This window comes from Hydra vulgaris, chromosome 14 (assembly GCF_038396675.1).
Source record: "Hydra vulgaris chromosome 14, alternate assembly HydraT2T_AEP".
NCBI lineage: Eukaryota > Metazoa > Cnidaria > Hydrozoa > Anthoathecata > Hydridae > Hydra > Hydra vulgaris.
The window spans coordinates 3,413,516-3,439,874 of record NC_088933.1 but is presented as its reverse complement, the minus strand read 5'-3'; the positions used below and the strand labels follow the sequence as shown (position 1 = coordinate 3,439,874).

The window sequence follows — 26,359 nt, the reverse complement described above, 5'->3', positions numbered from 1 at the left end:
TTGAGTTTTGATTTGCAAATGTATTTATAATGTCATTAAAGTTCATATCTATGATAAGTGCATATTCTATCAGGGGCGCCCAAAGCATTTTTTGGTCTTTGAGATAGCTAACTTCCAGACTTGGAGTAAACTCCAAACATTTATATGTTTATACTTGTGTCAAATAAGGATGCTTCGCAAAAAATTGCGATGATTGGAGCTTGGGAACAAAAAAGCCTCAAAATTTTGGCCCCCCTCCCTGCCCCAAACGTAAGAGCAACAAGTCGATGAAAAATTTTTTGTACTATTTTCAACTAGACTTATATTCATCGATAAGTTTTAAATTTCATAGTAAAATATTTTAGTGTTCAAAAATTATGACTATATAAAGTTTAAACCCCCCTCAATTTGAGGGGGTTGCAAGTTTTATATTGCCATAATTTTTGAACGCTGAGAGATAATACTATACAACTTAAAATTACATTTTAAGTTGTATAGTATTATCTCTCAGCGTTCAATTTACATATTTCCTTACCGTGACGCGAATATATATCCAGAGTTCGTTTCGAACTTCGATCTCCTGCTTCTAAAGCAAGCGCTCTAACTACTGCGCCACGGCCGCAAAGGTAAAAATACTTGCATCAGATCTTGTTGACCACTTGGCATTTGATTTAAGTTTTTTAAGTGATAGATTATCTTATTTAATCAAATTCTTCTGAAGTATTTCCCATCTTTATGTAGAGGCACTGAAAAATTTATAAATATTTTGAAGCAGAATAAAAAATTCAGATGCATAAATAAAACAGTCTACAGTGCATTCACCAACAAGATTTAAAGAGTGTGCCGAGCATGGTACAAATGTGGCTAAAGGATTAACTTCTTTAATGAGAGCTTGAAGTCCTGCATATCTACCAGACATATTAGACGCATTGTCGTAACTTTGACCACGGCAATTCTTAATATCTAATCCATGCGATTCTAAAACTGAAAATACAGCATCTGCTAATTCTTCAGATTTATGACCAGAATTGGGTAAAAAAACCTTAAAAATCTTTCTACCGGACAGCCATTCTTTTGAACATACCTAAAAATGTATGGCAGTTGATCTAGATGGCTAATGACAGGAATAGAATCAATACTGATGGAAAAGTATTTAGCTGTAACTATTTCTTTCACCATTTGTTGAATAACATTATCTGCCATTATACTTATGAACTGCTATATTAAATGATAGATACAATGTTGAACCTTTTCCTTTATTTCCAAATGAATAAATTTATTTCTCAATGTGTTGTGGTAAAAAAGGATCAAACTGAGCAATAAGCTTTATGCTTATCATAAAGTTCCTATTATGAACAGATTTAAAACGGTCATCACCACCTCTAAAAGACATTCCACGAAAAGAAAGGGGTTTCACAACAGCTACAGCTCTTGTCAATACATTTTTCTAATAATTTATTTCCGTTTCTACTTGATAATTTTGTTTTTGATCAACTCGATTTAATACTTCTTTTTTTTCTTTAATATTCATTACACACAACTTGTGGTGTTGTGAATTTTCATGACGCTTGATTTTTTCTTCTCCTTTTTTCCAATCTGAAAAACCAACTGTGGCAAACGATGTGGTGCCACCAAATAAATAGCAAGGTGCGCAAAATATTGATCGTTTACTTTCTGAGTAAATCAAAAATGTTCAATTAATTTTTTTACTTCTAACAAGAGTAAATACAAAAAATACTTTTTGACATCGAAAACGAGATCTTACCCCACGTACGTCTTACCCCACCAATTATTTAAGTATAAATTCTTTTTGATTTTTGGAAACTATTTTTCTCTAAATTTTGGTTAAATCAATTGATTGATAGATAATCTATTGTTTCTCGATTTTTTATCCAATTGGCAGGGTCATTTCTAAAGAGAAAATATATTTATTTAATATACAAAATCCAAAAAATTTTATTCACAGTTTATAAAAAATTATATAAAAAAAATTCTACAAAAAACATTGAAGCATTAGATAATAGAGATAAATGCATAATATAATATAACTAGAAGATATAGGTATCGTTTAAAATGTACAAAGTGTACTATACTTAATAATAATTTATTTTCTAACATAATTTAACATACCAAGCGACTAAAAAAAAATAGTCTACGTATGTACATGTTTATAATTGTAGCCTACCATTAAAGTAATTAAAAAATTAAAAAAAGTTTACTCAGGAACAATACATTGTTTAGGAAGACTGTTATGTTCATCCATTGGCAAACGTGGTGTATCATTTATTTCTTCCAATTCTGTAGACAATAGAGTTTTACTCGTTTCTGTACTGCTGTTATTTAATAATATTAGATTTTCTGGATTTGATAGATTACCTTTATTAACAGTGAATCTGTGATCATTTTGGCTTCTATAGAGAAAAAATATACTAAATTTTATATAACATGCATGTACCAAAAGATATTATTTATAAATTGTATCAAATTTTAAATAAAGATTTTACAATAAACATAAGGGCTTGTTATGTTAATGCATGGACAAACAGGGTGTATAATTTAGTTTTTCGGATTCTGTAGTCAATAGAGTTTTACTAGTTTCGGTACTGCTCTTAATTGATAATATTAATATTAGATCGTCTGGATTTGATTGGTTATTCTCATTAACAATAAAAAATAAAAGAAAAAAGAATAGCAAAAGAAAGTATCCCTCAAAAGGCAATCAAAGTCCAATTGCTAATTTAATATAATTAATTAGTAATTTATCATGCTTATCGCTTCAAATTATATAAAAATAAAATAAAAAACAAATTGATTAGGGCATATTAGTACAATGTTTATTGAAAGTTTAAAGTATTTTTAAAGAGTTTTTTTTTTTTTTTTGAAGAAAATCTAGCAGGAAATAGAAAGAAAATCTAGCAGAAAATAGAAAGAAAATCTAGCAGAAAATAGAAAGAAAATCTAACAGAAAATAGAGCAGCCGTGGCGCAGTAGTTAGAGTTCTGGCTCAGAACCCAGAGGTCTTAGGTTCGACGCCAGCTCTAGCCCAACAAGCGACAATGGTACGGAAGGAGGCGTAAACTTCCTGTTAAATGCTCTCCCGCGGTGCTCTGTGATAAGACCGTAAGGACTTCTGGGAGCACCTAAAATATCTACAAAAAAAAAAAAAAAAATCTTGAAGAATTATTTAAAAAATTTTTTAAAATTTAAATTTTTTAAAAATTTAAAAATTTTTTAAAACTAAATAGTCTATACCTAAGTATTTCCGTTAATAAACTTAATTAAGCGTAGAATGAAAATAATAGGTAAAATCCACCATTTAATTATTTCTAGTATATTATTTACTAATTAATAAATAAGGGTCAAATATTTAATTAATAAAAACTATAAATCATTTATTCAAAAATCATTTATATCTGGATTACTCGTAGGAGTAGACCTCGAAACGCCGGCGCACGAATGTTAAGCTTATCCATTACGCTATCGGTACATGCTATATATTGTTTATTTATGATAGATAAATAATTTGTTTTGACACGTGACTTTTAGTATCAAATCAACATTTTTGGAAGAATAATTGGCGCATAATTATGTATAATTTGCAAGTTTAATTTGATCGCCTTTTGAGTGATATTTTCTTCTGCTGACCAAATTTTGCAGGAAAAAACCGGAGATATTTAGTAAGTTTATAAGTAGGTCTATGATTTTGACATAATAATAATAATATAAAAAATTTTCGTGAAATGATATAAAATGAATACTTTACAATTTTCTTAAACTCTAGCATTCTGAAAGCTGGCGCCCTGTCAAAACTTGGCGCCCGGGGGCCTAAGCCCCCTGCCCCCCCCCTCCCTAATTACGTCTCTGGACTATGACCATATCAAATTTATAACCCCCTCAAATTGAGGAAGGGTTTAAACTTTATATAGTTATAATTTTTGAACGCTGAGAGATAATACTATGAAACTTAAAATTTACCGATAAATATAAGTCTAGTTGAGAATAGCACAAAAAATATTTTATCAACTTGTTGCTGACACGTTTAGGGTGTGGAGGGGGCAATGAATCATCCTCCAATCATTGCAATTTTTTACTTTAATCATTATTTTGCATAAGGATCTCCACCTAAAAGCTCACAAAATACAGTTAACATAACAATTAGTGTTAACTGATCATGGGTTACATCGTCCATTTGTTAATTGGGGTCTTGCAGAAAAAAAGAAAATGATCATTTTTTTAACAAAGTGATTAGTGATGAAGCTCGTTTTAAAATTGGTGGGTATATAAACAAACAAAATTGTCGAATTTAGTGTGAAGAAAATTCACAAGTAATATTGGACAAATAGCTGCATCCACAAAAAGTATCTGTTTGGTGTGGTTTTTGATCTGGTAGATTGATTGGTCTATATGACTTTGAAAATAAAACTGGACACACTGTTACTGTGAATAGTCCTCGTTATCGAACAATGGTTAATAACTTTTTGTTGGAGCATATTAATGTGCAGAATATGTGGTTTCAACAGGACGGTGCAACACTTCATGCAGCAACAGAAACAAACAATCATTTGAAAGAGAAATTTGATAATCGAATGATTTCTCAAAGAAGAACTGTTAATTGTTAACACCATTAGTTTTCTTTTTATGGGGTTTTTTTGAAAAGCAAGGTTTACGCTAATAATCCTCAAACCATTCAACATCTGAAAGAAAAAATTTTTCAGCAAATTACTCATAATGAACCACAACTATGTCATCATGTGTTGAAAAATTTTACTAAAAGGTTGGAGGCCTGTAGAGAGCCGGCGCGATTGGGTGTTGCCAATCAATGAATTTTCATTTATTGAATTTTTGTACTATTAGTCGGCAAATTGAGACCTTTTTGTACTTCTGTCGATAAATTGGGGAATTGGAAAACCTTTTTTTCATTTTAAGTCGGCAAAATCCCTAAACAGTTCAAATATATTTTTACTATTTGTTTAAAAAGTGGGTGCAAGACTCCCCCATCGTCGTAATACCTAATGTGAAAGACTTTTTTCTACCTTAGTACATTGTAGATTAAAAAGAGTTGTTAAAAAGACAATTTAATCTAACTTTCCATAAAAATTTGAAATAAAGCATAAAATGTAGCTTTCACAATTTGGAATTTTTCAGGGCAGAATGGTATTATTTTGGCCTTTTACAACCAAACTTTGACATCTAACCTGTAGAAAGTGCTAGCAACCCTGTTTTAAATAGATTTGTTTTATTTCTATTTTTAAAATTGACGTATAAATTGTGTTTTTTGGATTCCGTCGAGATTATAATGACTTGTATTCAATGCACATTTTAAATATTTTATTTTTACTTATATTTTCTGTATCGGAAAGTATACGTTGAAATTCTCAAAGAAAATCCCAAGAAATGAGTTATTAGAGAAATATTAGGCCGGGTGAAAAAAAAAGTAATTGCTTTTATTAAAGCTGACCAATTGCTTTACATGAATAAAACTTCAGCAATTTTTGGTCAAACTTTTATTCACGTTAAGCTGAGCAATTACTTTAGCGTTTATTAATTAGCGTTTTTTAAGTAAATTGCTTAACTTTACGTGAATATAAATTTAAACGATTTTGCTCAAATTTTCATTCACGTTGCAACAGCAAATAACAACACAACTAGCTATTTATTTTACGTAAATCATTTTTACAATATTTTCGATAATAATGATAATAACAATAATAATAGTAATAATAATAACAATAATATATTATAATAATATAAGATAAAAAAAAATTTAATACAAATTATAGTAATACTAGGGGAAGTTCGTGTACATAGGGTCACCCTAATTTATTTGAAATCTAAAATGTTCTAATTTATGCTTCTCAGTCAGGGGATTAGTTTAAAAAAAAATATTTTTTAATCCTATTTTGATACTCAGAGAGCGCTGCCACGGCAAGTTATAATAAGAAAACGCTTTTTGATGGTCTAAAGTAAAGTTTTGCTGGTTTTATCTTATATTGTTTTACAATCTTAGAGGAAATGCTTTTCTATAGGTTCTAGTTGATAATATTGTTTGTTACTTAAGTACTAAATGCGATGTTTAATAACTTTACTCTCAATGCGGATTTGTTATTAGATGACGTTTTGCATGAGACTATCAAGTCTTGTACCTAGGGTCATATAGTTTGCTTATATCTAGGGCCATATGTTTCTTTCTCTGATAAAGAATTTGTTTGATCACGAAGTAGATTGCTAAATTCCGATTAGCGAAGAAATTTTTATTTTCGTGGCTGTTTTGGGAACACCATTTCACACGCACAGTTTGTTAATTTTGCTCAGAATTTTTAGTCAATTTTGTTATTTATATAATTGTTTCAATCGAATTGTGTACTTAATTTTTGTATAATTATCTCTTTTTTTTTAGATACTTTACAGTGATGTATACCAACGTGATATTTATATTTTAATTATGAGAGTTGTAAAGTTTGCTACACACCTTTTGTTATCTTAAAATGTTTTTGCTTTTGATATATTTATATTAAATCTCTGTGATTTTTATCATATTTTAGTAGTAGTTGTAGTAGTAGTATGGTTGTTGTTGTTGTTATTGTTGTAGTAGTTGTAGTAGAAGTAGTAGTAGTAGTAGTAGTAGTAGTAGTAGTAGTAGTAGTAGTAGTAGTAGTAGTAGTAGTAGTAGTAGTAGTAGTAGTAGTAGTAGTAGTAGTAGTAGTAGTAGTAGTAGTAGTAGTAGTAGTAGTAGTATTAGTAGTAGTAGTAGTAGTAGTAGTAGTAGTAGTAGTAGTAGTAGTAGTAGTAGTAGTAGTAGTAGTAGTAGTAGTAGTAGTAGTAGTAGTAGTAGTAGTAGTAGTAGTAGTAGTAGTAGTAGTAGTAGTAGTAAAGAAGTATTTGTTCTGTTATTATTTTAATATTACATATTTACTTTTTAAATTCATAGGCATTCGGGTATTTGATCAAAATAAATTTTGTTTATTTTGATAATAACTTGGTAGTTATTAAATTTACCTTTACACATTTTAAAAATGTGTAATTTGTTTTATTTCACTTTATAAATATTTGAGATTTTTTTAACTATTTTTTTAGATGCAAAGGAATAATAATGGTAAAAAGCGTTCAAAACCTGTAGATAGTGTGACCTAATGATAGTGTAACTCTTGCTGCAGAAGCAATAATGAAGGATGGATTTCCGGTTAGGACTGCAGCACGACATTTTAATATCAGCAGAACAACACACCCTTGAATTTAAACATCGAAAATTTATGGGTTTTTTTTTTTTTTTTAATTTTTGTTAAACCTCCAAATTATGGTTGCACTAGAGAAAAGAAAATTGAAAAATAGTACGATTTATCTGTTTTAATTATTCTTATCTTGAATAGAAAGAAGGTGGTCAGACATGGAATTGTTTAAAGTATTTTTTATAGACCCCATAATAAATTAACACAATATTTTTTATAGACCCCATAATAAATTAACATTGGCACAACGTTAATTTATTAGTAGTAACATATACATTACCTACTTACATTTAAACATCTAACCCTGACTCTAACCCCTACCATAACTCGAGGTTTTTTACAACCATTTATTATAAAATACTAATCATTATATAATCAGCAAAATATCTAATTTTATTAGCTAATTTTATAACTTTTTTAAAAACTATTTTCTTTGTTTTATCCTTTATTTTTTTTGAACCAAATACAACAACATGGTTCTTCATTTTGTCATCATATAAACCTTTTTTTTTTTTCATTATTTTAATTTTAATTCAAATTTTACTCTTGAGAATAATCGTTTTAGCTGTCACGGTAACTTTATTAATCAGTTTTAAGTAATGTTTGAATTCTTTCTAAAAAATTTTAAAGTAAGGAAACCAATCGCATTAATTTTAAAAGAGCTCAATGGCCGTATAAAGACACAGTAATCAGATAATATAAAAATTCGGGAAGATCTTTGCTTACTGTCCGAGAAATTTGAGGAACTTCAAAAATTAAATAGCGAAATTTTAAAAAAATCTACAACAGCTGTCACTTAAATGCGCTATTAACTATTAAAATTCTATTGTTACAAATTCAATAAACTTTCTTCTTAAAACTTAAGTCATACGCAAGATAACAAATAACAAATTAAAAAAAAATGAAACTTGTGAAATTTATGCGCAAAAAGCTAAAATTCCACCCATAATGGCAGACAATAACACTATAATATCGCCTCCCACATTAGTACAACAGGCTCCAAAAAAAAAATTGAATATAAAAGTATCGATCAAGACTACTTTGAAAAAAGTAATAATTTGACACCGGGCATATTTACACCAAGAAACCAATCTTTAGAAATTTTTTTTTTAAATTATGTTCCTTATTTTACATATCTTATTTATCTTTATATAGTATATAAAAAAGAAAAAATACATACAAATGAGTATATCAATAAGTAAAAAAATAATAAAGAATACGGAAACTCAACGAAGACCGTTTGGTCTTGTCGCAGAGAATCGCTAAGATTTGAAACTAAACTTTTTTAATACTAGATTTTTTGAGGTGTTTAGGTTAGGTACGTTAGGGTGCTTGTTATATTCTAATGATTGAGTTTTTCTTAAAAAGTTGTAAAAACTTGATTCCAGTGAATATATGTTCATGTGTATAGTTTTTAAAAAAAAAAATTATTTGTTTTTTCTTTTTATACTTTTTAATTAATAGAGCTATGGAATCTTCGTCAGGTTTTTATATTTTTTGGATATAAATTCCATTGTTTTTTACAGTTGGCACACTTCAACTTTAAGTTTTATTTTCTTCTTGTATATTACACATTTTGGAATTCAGTTATTCTACTTTGTGGTTAAACATTTTTGATATTTTATTCTCGTGTAAATAAATAGGCTCCTTAAAAAACGTTATTGTAATTTTTGTCATTTTTAATTCTCTTTTTATTTTTCCAGTTCTTTAAAAGTGTCTGTTCGAGCTGAACAAAACATTCAGTTTAAAGTTTATGCAATATTTCTTTCAGCCTTTTTTTTAGTTCATTACTGTTATAATAGTTTTTCATCAATTGTTAAATACTTCTTTGTATAACATAAAAGTTCTTTTTGTTTGTCCTTCGTTTTTCAACTTAATAAAATGTACAAACTGGTTGGTTATGAAGACAGCAAAACAGGTTAGTTAAAAGTTTACATACATACACACAAATGTATATTAGGGTGACAATTATTTTGCAGAAAAAAAAATTAAAACTGCATATAATTCTTTTCTCCGCCCCTCAGTATTATTAGAATTGTTTTTGTTTTGGTTTATTAAGACTAGCACTAGTACTCAGAGACTAGGATCCAGGATTTAAGATCCAGAATTTTTTGGTGTTATAAAAGATTTATTCCAGATATAGTTTGCACTGATGTGTTGTAAATGATTATATCATTTAATAATAGTAATTGGTAATGCTTTATAATATTATTATAAAAGATTTATCCCAGATAGTGCTTTATAATATGTGGTAGTGTTTTGTAATATGTGGTAGTGTTTTATAATATGTGGTAGTGCTTTATAATATGTGGTAGTGCTTTATGATATGTGGTAGTGCTTTATAATATGTGGTAGTGTTTTATAATATATGGTAGTGCTTCATAATATGTGGTAGTGTTTTATAATATGTGGTAGTGCTTTATAATATATGGTAGTGCTTTATAATATTACAACATTAATAGTATAATAAGTAATATATTATTTTATTAATGAAAAAATCATTGATATATTATTATTGATATATTAGGCAGAACAATAACTCAAGATATCATTCTGCTAAAATATTTCACATACATCACAAAAGCTATATGAACAATGACTAGGATCTAGGATTTTTTGGTGTTTGAGGTAGCTAACTTCCAGACATGGAGTAAACTCTAAAAATTTGTATGTTTATACTTATTTCAGATAAATTAAGCTTTGTAAAAAATTAAGATGATTGGAGGCTGAGAACGAAAAAGCCATTTGACTTCATCCACTCCTCCTCCAACCCAAACGTGAGGGGCACCAAGTTGATACAATATTTTTTTTACTATTTTTAACTAAACTTATTTTTGTGGATAAATTTTAAGTTTCATAGTATCATCTCTCAGCGTTCAAAAATTATGACCATATAAAGTTTAAGCCCCCCTCATTTTGAGGGGATTACAAATTTTATGTGATCATATGACCATATAAAATTATGCATAATTTTTGATTGCTGAGAGATCATTCAATGAAACTTTAATTTTATAGATGAATTTAAGTCTAGTTGAGACTAGTACAAAAAATATTTTATCAACTTGCTGCCCCTCACGTTTGTGTTGTGTATGAAGTCAAAGGGTTTTTTCGTTCCCCGCCTTCAATCATCGCAATTTTTTGAAAAGTTTCATTATTTGACATAAGTATAAACATATAATGCTTGGAGTTAGCTCCATGTCTGGAAGTTAGCTATCTTAAACACCAAAAAATCCTGGATCCATCACTGTTAGTGCTAGATGTAGAAATCGGATGATTTTACAGTTAACCATTATTTCAAAATTGTCTTTATTCATTATCAATATTTTTTTACTTCAGCAAAAATCACTTTGAAAAGTAAAATGTAATTTAATGTTTAGTTTTTTACTCATTGAATAGAATAACTCTGCATTGCAAAACGTTTTACGGCAGCTATGAACATTTTTCGAACTGTTAACAAAATTACTAATGAAAATTGCGTATGTAGAAAAAGGCGTGGTAAATATAGTTTCAGGTATGGGTCATGAAAATGTTATTTAGCATATTATTTAAAAATGGCATCAATTAAATTTAATGCTTTATTTTAAATATAACTAAAAAATAAACATTATTTATGTAACTGCCACCATACACCATACACACTAAAAATTAAAGGTAGAAATTTTTAGTTAAGGTAGGATATGTGATATACCCTTAGTAAGGTATAATTTTCTACCTTATAAGGTAGAAAATTATACCTTTAAGTTAGAAAATTGTATGACATATAATTGTTTTTAATATAATTTTCTACCTTAAAAGGTAGAAAATTATACCTTACTAAGGGTATATCACATATCCTACCCTAAGGTAGAAATTTCTACCTTTTTTTTTTAGTGTGTAGACAAAGATGCAATCAATTATTGAAAAGAAGGCAAAACATATTAGACATCTGAATGTCAGTTGTAAGAGATCCCTTTATCTTCTTAAATCTCCTATATCTTTTTTAACTCAGAATTAGCTTCCAACTAATGGATTACTTTCTAGACATATCATTATTTAATTAGCAGTAGATCAAAACAATTCAAAAGTATTTATGAAATATAATTTTTCTTGTCCTATGGGATCAAGTTTTAACATGAAGGAAAAACACCATGCTATCAGAAAAATGGAGAGTTGTGTCTTCTTAGATAGATTCTTATTCTTAGATAATAAATAAATGGGAGTCCATTGATTTAAAAAAGTATATTATTAGAAAGAATAAAATATATCAAAATTTGTAAAAGTTTACGAAAAATGGGTATCCATGACCAAAGTTCCTTGTTTGAAAATAGGACACTAAAGAAGTGTTAGTTAAAGAATTTCGATCATGGAGACTCTTTTTGAAATTGGAAAACCCAACATTGAAGAACAACTCAGTCAAGATATGATTTTTGAAGATCAGAAAAAAAACATCTTAACCGGGCATATAGATAAAGAACTTGAAGCAAAGATTGAACATAGACAAGAGAGATACCGTTGGTATACAGATTGGAAGAAAAAAATGTCAATAAAGGCCAATGGAGACAATATCATAATGATGAGAACTGCAGTTCCTTAGATTTTGAAGATTTAGAAATCTCAATTAAAAAATGCTGATGGAATTTATTTAAATGAGATAATATTGATATCTGAATCAGGTAATTTTTTTATGAAAAAGCTAAATTGTATAAACTGTTACATGCTTGTTAAAATTACTTTATAGAATAAGCTGTACTTTGTCAATGTACTTTTTTACTTTAATTTTTTTTAGTTATTATTGTTTCGAACCTTGCATTAATGATAGGTAATAAAAGTTATAATTCTGATGAGAATGGAATATCAGCAAAAATATAAAACAAGACTTAAAAAATACAATAAACAATGCACCACTCATACCTTGATCCGATTCGATCCTTTTCAATTGAAATTAGACCGAATTATATTGAGGAACTGAGAGAAAAAAATCTTGTCCTTCACTTTGATGACGACTTAGTTACTCATTTGTATAAGAAAATCCAAAAAACAGTTACAAGAGATGGAATTGCTCAGTCTGTTATTAGTTCTGAATTTCAACGCAAGGACGATCTTCTCTTAGGAGTTTTTCAAAGTGACACAGGTGAAGTATCAGGATTTTGTAATTCAAAATTTATTCGAATATTTTAAAGTTTCAGACCTTGTATTTGCTGTGTGAGTTGATACTACAGCAACTAACACTGGTAGGATAAAGGATGCAATTATAATACTGGCAAGAATTTCAGAAACTTTTATTGTGGCTATTATGTCGGCAACATGAAGCAAATATTTAACATATTTACAAATCAGTAACTGGATATAACACCAAGGGTCCACGAATGGCCTTTTACTCAAAATTAAGAAGCAATGGGAAAATTTTACTCGGTTGTTTTATCTACTAGTGGTGTCACTTCAAGTTTTAAAAAATTTTATGAAAATATAACATAACTTGTTCCCGGAATTATTAAATACTTATTATTAAATATTAAATTTGGTCTTGAAATTTTCTTGAGATTTTCCCCCCAAAAAATTATAGGCATCTTATGGAATACTTAGCTTTCTATCTTAATATTCAGTCTGACAAGCTAAAAAACTTTAGGATTCACCAATCAGGTGTCTTTCATGAAGTTATATTCATGATAGATGCATCACATGGCTTTGAAATTGATATCGCCGGTTACAAACTACTTAAATCAAAACCAGCAGATTCTAGTCTCTAGAGTTTGTCTAATAATTGTTATATTTTATGCTCCAGGATTTTTAAAATCCAGTTTTGCTGAACATTCAGTAATGAATGACTTTAATTCAAAGTAGCAAAAATCGTAAAAGAGGAATGACAGGAAGTATGAGGTAAGAATGTAGAAAGTTTATTTTTAAATAGTTTAAAATCTCACTCTTTCCTAACATTAGTAAAATTATTGAAAAGGAACCACTTCCTGTTTTTGTAGATGAAAATACTAAGCTTTGTGAACTTGTTACCTGTGAAAGCTTCGTGTTATTTGTGAAAGCTTCTTGTTACCTGTGAAAGCTGAAGTTCTTGCCATTAGTTTCTGGTAGTTTTCATCATTAAAGCTTTTTTTTGTGACTTTCGACTTGAAGGAAATAAAGGTTTGGTTGGAAGCATGCCAAAATAACGAAGCTTTCAACTTGATTCCCTCGCACAAAAAGTTTGTGCTTTCTATTAAAAACCTCAGTGTCACAAATAATTGTTCTGAAAGAAATACTGGACTTATACAAAAGTTTGTGAACACTTCACACTCTGAGAATCAGAGACAAAACGTTATGCTGGTTGTTCGAGAAAATCGAAAACAGATTTAAAAAAATATTTATCAAAAAGATTTTGTTAATTTGAAATGAATATTGTTATTTGAAATGTAAACATGCGTTATTTGTTAAACTTTTTTGTTAATTATCTGAGATTGAAGTTAATAATTCTAATATAGGCACCCGCTGGATTTTTTGATGTTTCAGATAGGAAACTTTCACACATTATGCAAACTCCAGACTTAAGTATGTTCATACCTATGCCAAATGAGGAGGCTTTGTTAAAATTTGGGATAACGGAAGTCTGGGAACAAAATAACCCTAAAACGCTTGCCCCTTCTGCCCAAACGTGAAAGAACTGATGTAGTAAAATTTTCAATTTCACAATCTTAAACTATATTTAAATTTGTCGACAGATTTTAAATTTCGTAAAAAAATATTGTAAATTAAAATAAACAGTTATGTTTCCAACCGTTTTAAAATTTTTTTGTTTTGCTATTATATGAAAAGAACAGATATTCCCATTCGCCATTTTTCCCGTTTTCCCGTTTATATTTCACATAGTAGGAAAAAATTCAAACTTTGATAAATTATATAATCCCATATAACCTTTAAGGATTTCTTTTTCATAATTTAAACACTTTCAATGGGTTCTTGACCGCGAGTTTACAATGGTGTATTTACATCATTTATATTTGGTGTATAAATATTCATAGCTGTTTATATAGTTATTCATGAAATTAAATAACTTTTATTTTGTGGCAAGATGCATTGAGAATGTTATTGAATTTTAAATAGCAATATTTTTTTTTTTTTTATACTTAAGAACGTTTTTTAAGATTTTTAAAGATTTGTTTCATTGTCTTTTGAGTTAAATTAGTTATTATTACATTTTATAAAATGTTTTTTTAAGCAAACATTAAAAATATTTAAGACCATATTTAATTCAGCTTTCTGAATAAATAATACATAATCTATGCTGTATCATTTAATAAAATAAATCAAAAAAAAAAATTCAAGTAACCACAATCCATAAAAATTATAGTCATCCCGGAAAATTTTAAATGAAATTATGTCAGTACTTTCCCATTCGTAATTATTGACTTACTGTGGCTAGGAAAAAGCTAAAAGACATCTTCTAAAAGACATTTTTTTAAAACATGAAGAAAGTTTGTCCATCAACAAAAGCTAGTTACAGTATTTCCGTAGTTCGGAATCTCCGCTTTACGGTAATGATATTGTTTTTACTTTATTGGAATTATAAGAACACTTTTTTCCCTCTTCTGCGAAAAAATCACGTTTCTCTGAAAAAAAAAAAATATTTATTGCTTTATTTTTTTTTAACTTTGTTGCGTCAAATATAATTGAAAATTTTAAATTTTTTAAAATTTTTATTTTTCTGATTTTTATGTCTATTATGATTTACTATCTATAACGTTAAATGTGTTAATTTAAACTTGTTTTATTTATTACGTTAAGTGTATTGATTTAAACTTGTTTTATTTATATTTCATTGCAATTATCAACAAAAAATAAAGCTTTTTAAATTAAGTTGTATTAGGGGAAGTTGGAGTACAGTGGATAGAGGGGCACAGTGAATAAGAGGCATTTATCAAAGATAAGAATTTTGTTCATCTTAACAATGTAATCATTTTATGTGCTCATCGGCCATCTTTATTTATAGTTGTTACCACAAATTTTTTTGACTACCGGTTTTTGGTAGGTAATTTTAGCTAACTAAAATAAATTTTCTTACCTTCCTTATATTTGTAATGGAGATCATGGTTGAAATAATTTTAAAAGTTGAAGTTTTTCATTCGGATTATTGATATTTATGCTTAGAAGTTTAGCTTTTCTTTTAACAACACTCATGTCCCAAGAAATTAGTTTTAAGCTTAATTTAATATGGAGGGGCACAGTGAATCGGGGTACAGTGAATAGGTTGATGAAATTCATGTATTTTTAACAAACAAACTACATGAAAATGAATTTATTAGTTTTAAGTTTTGAATAACAATATTTGAATAATTTTTTAATACTTTTATAAGTTCTGTTATCAATAAAAATTTTTTTCTTCTCAATTTTCAAAATATCTATCTTTTCGATTTTATACTAATCTAAAAAATAAAAGTATTCCAAAACTATAGTGTACAGTGTCTTTACTCCCTAAGCCTCATAGTTATTTGCCTCTATTCACTATTATTAATTCACAGATGGGTTCATCGGTTCACTATACCCCAGAACTGGAGCATAGTGAATAACGTAACAAAACTCACTTTAAACCTTTTTGTGAGCTGTTAGATAATAAATATTTGGGTTTTAGTGATTTATTATCATGAATGACATATATCTCAATTCTTTCGCCTGGATAAAAAAAATACATATTTTAACTTTTGCTTATTTTAAAAAATAAAGAAATCCGATCCACTGTGCCCCAACTTCCCCTATAGAAATCGGCGTAATAAGAATGTTGTCATAAATAACAAACCTGGATTACTTTTTAATAATTTGATTTTCAGTTTTATAAATGAAATTTGCGCTGCTTCTTTTAAAAGATTTGTTTAACTTATGTAAAGATTTTTAAAAATCATTCTTTTTAGTAGATTGCCCTGAACCTTTAAAAACGAAATAAAAACCGTATATTTTTTTTGGCGCTTTTCAACAACGTTAAAACGTTTAACGTTCAAAAAGCGATGGGATTCTAAACTTTATATAGCCGTTTGAGAGCCATACATACATCCATTTTTATTAAATTTGAAATTTAATTGAAAATTATGATCTTATTTAAGGAAAAAAAATCTCTGCAACTGGAGAGTATATTTTTGAGCTTACTGGGGGGCGAATTTTTGTTCCAGTTTTTAGATCAAGGGGTGTTTGTCTCAAATTAGAGTTTTCTTATTTAAATTTTTCATCTATAAAGAAGGAAAACGTACGGAGGAAACTTGCTGTTAAGACGAGAACGATTCAGAAATTGAACGATTATCAGATTATTCAGATTACTAATAAGGCAAATAAAAAGTAAAAACAATTTAAAGATAAATCATGATCTTTTAAGTTGCGCAATCTTAGGGATAATGAAAAAGTTAAGAATCTTGGAAGATTTATTCTTAACTTTTATATATTAAAACACCTATGCTGATGCTACAGACAGGTCATGCTGACTCTAGCCCTAACATTGATTAAGAAACTAACGGATTAAGAAACTTTTTTCAATGCTTATGGATGAAAGACCTTAATTTTGGGAAAATATTTTTTTTTTGCAAACAAAACATGGTTAGTAATTGCAAATAATAAATAGTTAAACTCATATATGAAGAGCGTTTATGATTTTTAATATGTATACAAAGTTTAAAGAATACCGGTTCGCATATTTACATACTCCACAAGGCGATAGCACACATGCGCCCGCGCACGATTTTTCGTACTTTTTTATAAAGAAACATATTTTTAAATTTTTGAAGAAGTACTTACTGTACCTATATATTGTTTTCTTTCTGACTATATTACTAAAACAAAAAAAAAATTTGAAACGCTGTGGTCGTCCACTTAAGTGTATAAAAAAGAACAAACCACAAAAACGTCCACGAAATTTGGCTTTAAATATATCCCAAGATAGAGCAAACGCCAAAAGTCATGGAGAAGGGCATTAATTACATTCAACTTTTCTTTTAAAATAAACCCTCACGATCTTTGTATAGTTGTGTACTTTAATTAAAAAAATGTTATTCTAATATACTTACGTGTTCTTTGATTACTATACATTTATAAAGCGACACTTCAAATGTAAACACAAAGGTAAATAAAGTATAGTATATAGTACGTAATTTAAAAATATGTTTCTTTATAAAAAAGTACGAAAAATCGTGCGCGGGCGCATGTGTGCTATCGCCTTGTGGAGTATGTAAATATGCTACCGGTTCTAGCTTTTTTATGTTATTTTGTGTATATATATTATTTTATGGTATTTTTGGTATATATATATATATATATATATATATATATATATATATATATATATATATATATATATATATATATATATATATATATATATATATATATATGTATATGCGTTATTTTGTAAATATGATTTTTATGTTATTTTGTGTATATATATTTTTACAGGGCAAGTTTGGGAGTTATTTTGTGTATATATATTATTTTATCGTATTTTTGGTATATATATATATATATATATATATATATATATATATATATATCTATATATATATATATATATATATATATATATATATATATATATATATATATATATATATATATATATATATATATATGTATATATGCGTTATTTTGTAAAGATGATTTTTATGTTATTTTGTGTTTATATATTTTTACAGGGCAAGTTTGGGAGAGGTTGCCATACTTCAGTAAAAATCCATTTTTATCTCTATAGTGTATAACAAATTAAAAGTTTATTGATGAACAGACACATAGTTATGTAGGTTTAAAAACATGTTAAAAAGAATAACCAATCTGTATAATAGTTTCCCGAAAATCAAAAGTCTGCTTTTAATTTAGATTGATTTGAACTTTTAGAGGAGATTGCCAAGTTGTGAAAAATTGCTACTTCCCAGAACTAATATTATTACGAAAGTAATTGACTCTTGTACAATTAATGTTAGTATTAATGTTATTCGAACTCAAGAGGATGGAATTGAAACTCAAGAAGAAAAATAAGTTATTTGTTTGTTTTTAAAATTTATTTATTTAACTACTTTTCAATTAAACTAAAAAAATTTCAATTAAAAAAAGTAATTTTAAAAATTGAATGGAGAAGAATAAAATTTAAAGTAAAAATAAAATGAAAACTTCTAAAAAAAAAGCAGTGTAAAATTTCATTTATAAAACTGAAGATTAAATCAACAAAAACTAATCAAGGTTTAATCAAACCAAGGTTTTTTAATCAAGGTTTAATCAAACCAAGGTTTGTTAATCAAGTCTTAATCAAACCAAGGTTTATTATTAATAATAACATTCTCTGTAAATCCTAATCTAGTTGACATGTGTGTTCAAAATTTATATAAAATGTAGTGAGAATTTTTAAAGAAAATGCTTGTGACGTTTTCTGACGTTCCACAGTAGGAGCGAAGTTGTGACGAACTTTCCGACCAGTAGGATATATTTTATGTATAACAATAAGTGGTTAATTTTAATTTTTTTTTTAAAGCAAATATTAACAATGAAAAAAAAAATATAATTATAAAATAGTTAATATGAAAGCAGTATATTAAAATTCAAAAGTAAAATTCAAAAGCAATATAACTTGTATAAGATACTTCAGCACACAACATGTGACATCAGCGTTCGCGTAAAAAGTACTGGATTTAATTTTTGTTGTTTTGATTTATGAAAGTTTTTAAAACATTAAATACGAACGTTATCTTTATTGACAAACGAATAAGTTTCTATGTGTTGCTCATAAATATTATTTGTTTTATGACTTGATACAACAAAGTTTTTTTTTTATCTTTCAATGTAATTATCTAGATCTTGAATGTTCTATGTGTTGCAATCAAGTCGACTCTGTAGCATGAAGTTTTTGCCTTACCGTTTTACTTTTCCAATTTGATATAGGTAAAATTTTTGTAGTTGATGTTACCTTAACTTTAAAAGATCTTGAGACATGGTTTTTATTTATTTAAAAGAACTTTGGACAAGCTTTTTATTTGTTTAAAAGAACTTGAGTCGACGTTTTTATTTGTTACAGTAAAATATTTTACACATCTGCCCAGAAATACTTTGGCGGGATAGTGGTTTTTTTTCTCATCATTTGAGCTTGAATTAATATATGCATATTACAAATACCTAACAAGTTGATTTAAGAGCTTGAGAGGCTAAACTGTATGTGGCTGATTTTCCTCTAAACATATGCTGTCAGTTTTCCAAATACGAAACCTGTTTACTTAACTTTCACGATATTTTTTTAAGAAATGGCTCGAACATTGATTAAAGTAATTTTTAAAATATTTAAATCTAACTCTACATAGCAGACAATGATTTAAAAATAGCAGACAATGACTTAAAAATAATATTGTTATGCTATTTTGAAGACTGTTCAATGCAGAAACTAAAGAAGTGTTAGGGAGAAGTATTAGGGAGAAGCTATCGTCTAGTATAATAAGATAGTTTTACGGTTTTTTGACTTTGAAAAAAGATCACAAGTAACATATGCTAATTTTCCAACATAAAAAATGCTCCAAGTTGCATTCTCAAAGTTCTTTTTTCCTTCCATTATATTTTTGTAAAAGTTTCACAATACTGTTTATAAAAGTAAACTTTTATTATTGCAGCAGGTAAGTATTGAGATTGTTTCTCCTAGCTGATGTTACTGACATAAAAAATGAGCCTTTTTCTCCAATTACTTGAAAAGGTAAAAAGGAGGAAAATTATTTAGTTATAAAACCAGTTTCATTGCAGTATTTTAACCCTGGTTTGTTAAATACTTCATTTTTGATTGAAATAAATTAAACTAATTTCTTACTTGTTCTCTTTTTACACCTTGTTATCTAAAATATGACCTCAGATTTCTATATGGAAAGACCATTAATCTTGTTCAAAAATCTTTTTAACTTATTGTAATCTGCCATCATGTTAATGTCTTTACTATGTTTTAAAACTATGTTTTAGATCTCACTCCTCTGCAAAAATTCGTTGCTAAACAACGCAAATCTCAAAAAACTTCAATAAAATCTCAATAAAGTTTATAATTATTATAATTGTTTATAAATAAAACCCTTTTGTTTTCATAAATTTTACATGTTTAATTGTATTTTGCTTTCTTAAACAAAAATAGATGGAGTAGGTGCAGAATAACTATTTTTTCTAAAACTTAGAAATACCATTAAAAAATGCTGCACTTTTGATCGAATGTGTTTTTGCGTGCTTTATTGCCATCTGACCATCCATTTAACTTACATTGCTCTTCGTTTATACGCATGCATTAGGTAGTTAAGTATATAGTCATACGAGTACCAATGTTACATTTAAAAAAAGGCAAGTAAAAAAATCTTCTAACAAATATTATTCACAAGTAAAAACGTAGCAACGAAAAACAACAGCAACAACAAAAAAATTAAATCACTCCAAATACAATGGGTCTTAAAAATAAAAAATTACACCACAAAAAAAATAAATTTAGAAATATGTTATAAAAAAATTTTTTTTATTACAAAATAACATTAAAGTACAATAATGGAAATACAAACAAAAAAAATAACAAAAAAAAACAACTATGAAATCAATGAAAAAATAAATTACAAAAGCAAAAGTGCTATTAAAGGTATGTTAAATATTTCTTATTTCGTTGTTGTTTTCTGAGATTTTTTTTTTTAAAAATCAATTGTTATTTTTTCCTTTGTTATTTTATTCATCTTTAGGTAGATACTTCATTTCAATTTTAAGTATTTATTATTAATTGTTCTTATTTGCATTCAATGATTTTTTAGCAAAAAAAATCATGAATGCAAATAAGAATAATTAATAATAAATAAAACATCAGTTATATAAAACAAGCTGTAGACACAAGCAGTAGTAGTAGGATTGATTATTAAATTACAACACACTTCAATTAAGTAAGTATGGCGACTTTTTCTAAAATAGAAAAGTGATTGCCACCATATGCTCAGAAGTCTCTGCAGAAATCATTTCAATATTTATTTTTTTATACAACAAACGCACTAAATTACCGTCCTGACCAAAAACCTTGTTCATTTAAATTTCATTAAAATTAAAATTTAATTTTTGAACAAATTTGATGGAGATAGGGTATGAATGGAAAAAGTTGTATGGGGATGGGGTGAGGATGGGGATGGTTTCTACTTCCGTGTTACTCTCTATCCCAGACTTACCCTAAATCTCCTATATCAGACTTACTCTCAATATCCCTGACATTAACCTTAAAATTTTATAAACGACTTATCCTATAATTTTAGACTAATCCTAAATTTTTTTAAATTTTTTATTATTTATTTTATTGTTTCTGCTTATTTTTTATAGCTATTTATTTTAGAATTTTTTTTTTTAATTGAATTTTTTTTTTTAAACTGGGTTGAACATTGTTATTGTACTTTTTTAACTATTAGTACTTGAAACTAAAACTTGAGCTATTTGAAAATATCCTTGAGATGTACATCCTTTTTCTCAAAATATACTTAATTTGATTTCCTTTTTTTCCTGTTTTTGTTACAAAAAAAACTTTACCACTCGTAAAAGTCTTAAAAAAATTTTCGTTCTGGAACTGTTTATTTAGCTGAATATATGTTCTACACCAATTGGACGCGTAATATATTTTACTCTGCAGAGGGGTGGAGGGGTGGGGTGGTGATGGGGAATAATTGTTTTAAAGAAGGTGATTTTCAAGTTATATTGGTTTTTTGACGAATATAGTTGGGTTGTCGGGTATTTTACACATTTCTGTCGGGTGAATTTTAGTTTTAAAAATTCTCCCCCCCCCCCCCCTACATTTATTCGTAGTTATGGTAGTTCCAAAGGTAACCTCCAAAGGTAATAAAAATAAACTCTATGTTATCTTATCGTTCGACTTTGAGTTAGCGCTTTAGAAAGCAAGCCTTTTACCTATTAAAATTATTTCCAAGTACTTATTAGTAAAACTCTCCCTTCTATTAAGGAAATTTTTTTTCTTTTTTATATTAAAAAGCCAAGGATTGCCGACCGTGTTTTATATATAGATATGTACATTTATGTTCTTTTGCTCGACCTAAGTAGTTAAACTTCCTCCAATTTCATAGGGATTCTTCTCTGCATACACATTTTTGCACCACAAATGTCTATCTAAAGAATTTAGTGCATTTAAACCAAACAATATTACTACCACGTTCTTTACAATTTACTTATTTCTCCGTGAACACACTTTTGAAATATTTGCTTACCACTTAAATTGTCAAAATTTCTATCCTTATAGATGACTAAAAAAGTGTCCTAAATAAATTTAAAAGCGTGTGCAATATGGTTTACATTGTGACAAGAGATATTTATTTTTAATCTATATTCGACATTTGGCATTTTTTGTAAACGCAGCCAAAATGCTTTTAAAAAATCGGTAAGTTTTCAAAGAATATAGCCAAAATCATATGAAATTTGTTGCAAACTGCCAATAATTATTATATTAAATTCTGTTACTTTCCAAGGAAAATATCAAAAATTCGTCAAGTATAAGATACGTTGAAAGTAGCCAAAATCACTTCTTAACTTCAAAATCACTTCTTAACTTCTTAATACTACCTATGTAGTATTATGGTAGTTCATTTTTAACACGCTTCATTAATATTTATTGTTTGATTTCAACCAATATACGCTTTAAAAAAATACGAGTTACCTTAAAATATGAATTAAAGAAGTGTTATATTCAAACACGCGTTATTTTGTCAAACAAACGCATAATATTTTGTAATACTTTAATAAATTAAATAAAAATTAGATTGCTTTTAATCTGCGGAGGGCTACGGCTGCCTAACCCTGTGGTGCTGCGTGCCATGACAGCAAATGCTGTGATTGTTTTATAATATTAAATACATTAATATTTAATGTATTCCTTTGCTTTTGGTTTAGTTACATCAATTCTTTTTTAACAGTTTTTATCTTCTTAAGATATCTCTTGGCAAAAAATTAAACTTATGCCTAATTGATAACCTACTTATATATTATTACCTTATCTAGCAGATAAATTCTATAAATTTGGGTATAAAACTATTTTAGTTCGTGAAGAGCTAAACTACTATAAAGTATTGTGTTTTTAAAAACATTTTAATCGTATATAAAGTATTGTGTTTTTAAAAGTTTTAGTTATTACCGAAACGCGTCGAACTTTAAATCAAAGTAAGTAAACGCGAAATTTATTTTTATCTGCTATTTATTTTTATAGAGTTATACGTAGACGGGTAAATAGGATGGGCGCCAAAATAGTTTATCGAGATGTTAAAAAAAATTTCTTTTTAGAATTTAAATAAAAACAAATAAACAATATTTTTCTAAATTTAAAAGATTTTTTTTGGCAATTTAATACTTTTAAAAACTTAGTCACGCTTTTTTTAAACGCGAGTGCGTGGGTACTTAGGTCAGGTCAGTAATAAAGAAGCCGCTTAAAAGATTTTTCAAAAAATATTATTGGCTTCGTTTTCTAAAACATTGCTAATTATTGTAAATGGATTAAAACATGTTCATTATAGTATTTGTATTTAAATATCTTAAAGTTGAATAAACCTTAAAGTTTATCTGATTAGGTAAATGCGGACTTAAAGTAAGCGTCTATTTGAACTAACAACTTGACAAATTGTAAAGAAGATAATACCGAAATCTGGCAGTACCGAAGTTGATTTCGTTTTAAACGTTTATAACCTACGATTAAGTACATTGAGTATAAAGTAGTAATCGCAGCGCTTGCGTTGATGTACATTATATAAATGTTTCACTTGAGTTAATCAAAAATGTAGAAGTTAAACTTATTTTTCCGAGTTTTTTTTGTAGCGCATAAACCTTTTTCGTTCTGCTTGAATTTCTTTTTACTAAACTTCTTTTTTACTTTTAAATTATATTTAAACACTTATTTATTAATATAAATATAATTATATATGTTTTTTATATAGAAAAATAACTATATGTTATATATACTAATGCTATACTATATACATATATATATATATATATATATATATATATATATATATATATATATATATATATATATATATATATATATATATATATATATATATATATATATATATATATATATATATATATATATATTATTTTCACTAGTTTATCTTAGGAACAAAAATCACACGTATATAAGAAATATTGTTTTCATTCTTCTTCTCTGTAGTTTTTTTGATGCACGTGGTGTTTGATTTATATAAAGAGAGCGACACAAAACACAACAACAGAGAAAAAATAAACAGATAAAGTATACACTTCAGCTCTCGACTTACTACGAAAGTATTATACTCATGATTGATGCTTTTTTAAATGACGGTTATACAAGACTTTCGAAGTTTTAAAGAACAGCTTGGTATTTTTAAAGAATGAGATTTGACTGAAAATTTTATATAAAAACTTTTAATTTTTGCGCTGTTCAAAACGCAATAAATAAAATTAAACTCAACGAAAGAGTACACAAATCTTCGAGAACGACTAATATTAGCGCAATCTTTTTGCTTTCTACTTCCGCACATGAAAACTTTTATGGGCTTTTTATAAATATCTAATTATCGATGATCAAAAATCTCGATGGATCAAAAACCATGGATGTTTGCTAGTATTGGTCTGGATGTAGTTGTTATTTTAGCAAATGCTTTTGAATTGATATTGCTTCTTAAAAACTGGCGAAGGCTTGATAGAATTGAGTATTTGTTATTTAGCCTCTCCGTGTCCGACTTCATTGAAGGTGCAATAATGTTGATATCCGATGTTACCCAGGTACAGAAAGTAGCCCCAAAAATGAACGATCCTGAAGCGTTAGTTACAGAGACATTGTTTCTCTTTTTTATAATTGTATCCAACTTTCACGTAATTTCTATAGCTATTGAAAGGTTAGTTGCTGTTGTTCTACCAATGAAATATTCAATATTTACAACAGCAAAATGTAAAACGTTCACTATAAGTTTTGTTTGGACAACCGCCATATTAATTTCAACTATCATTGGGATTTTCATTGGCAAATCTAAAAAAACGCAGTCAGCATATTTTTACTTTTCCAGTGTGTTAATATTTGCTTGTGTGTCTGTTTTTATGATTTATTTTTTTTTGGCGTGTGCTTTATTTGCTAGAGAAAAGAGACTTGCTCAATTGCTACCAGAAGAAATGCGCAAACAGTTGCGTGATCGAAAGACTACTATGTTTTGTTTGCTAATAGGGTGTTGCTTTCTTATTTGTCACCTGCCAATAACACTTGGATATTTGCAGAATATGCTCTCTCATCCGATATCAAGCTTGCTTGTGACATTAAACCATTTTCTAAATCCGTTTATTTACTTTGCAAAATCCTATTATGCTAAGCGAGAGCGATCTAATTCTGAAGCGCGGATAAGATTAATTTCTAGAGAAACTGTATCTTCGCGAACGGATTCGGTTTTAAAAGAGAAATCTAGTGAAAATTTAGAGGACACATAAACGTGTTATATATATATATATATATATATATATATATATATATATATATATATATATATATATATATATATATATATATATATATATATATATATATATAATTTGTATATATTTTTTGTAATAATAATTTGTTATATATAAAAAAGATATAGTGTACATAAAACTTTTATAAAAACGACCACGCAAATCACACATTCAACGATAAAATAATTTTAAAATTTCCGATATATTTGTTTTATTATTTGTCGAAGGATATGCACGTATATGTATGTAACTATAGATATTTAAGCGAACGTAATAAATAAGAAACTCGGGCAACTGATTGAATGTAATTATTCTAAATATAATCTTATGGTTAGACACGCATATACATGTGTCAGTAATTTCACGTTAGCAATAATTTAATATTGCTCTATTAAAAAATGTTTATATGATATTTGATACTGAAATAGTTAAACATAATTCAAAGTTAAACAAAAAAATTTTTTATATAAAAAAATTTTTTGATCTACTATTTTTGATCTATTATTTTTTATCAAAATTTAAATAATTTATGAGAAGTTAATATTTTTTAAAATCTTTTTTACTTATTATATTTATTTTCATTTTATTGTTGTTTTTTAAATTTCAGAAAGAGGAGGAGCGAAAGGACTTGGAATTTATACTTTAGTGCAATTGTTCTTCATGCATCAAATGCGTATTGAAATATATAATGAAACAATATGTGATCTTCT

The 26,359-nt window shown here is 27.5% G+C and overlaps 1 protein-coding gene and 1 long non-coding RNA gene across 2 annotated transcripts; both read left to right on the top strand.

The window, feature by feature from the left end:
* The first annotated feature begins 17,857 nt into the window (after positions 1–17,857).
* On the top strand, positions 17,858–20,762 carry LOC136090739 (uncharacterized). Its single transcript, XR_010643679.1, has 2 exons — positions 17,858–18,814; positions 18,987–20,762. It is a non-coding gene; the product is annotated as an uncharacterized LOC136090739 (long non-coding RNA).
* Positions 20,763–24,743: 3,981 nt separating this feature from the next.
* LOC124819244 (mas-related G-protein coupled receptor member X2) lies at positions 24,744–25,625 on the top strand. The gene has a single exon (XM_065817806.1). It carries the CDS (start codon positions 24,744–24,746, stop codon positions 25,623–25,625), a length of 882 nt encoding a protein of 293 aa, XP_065673878.1.
* The last annotated feature ends 734 nt before the right edge of the window (positions 25,626–26,359 follow it).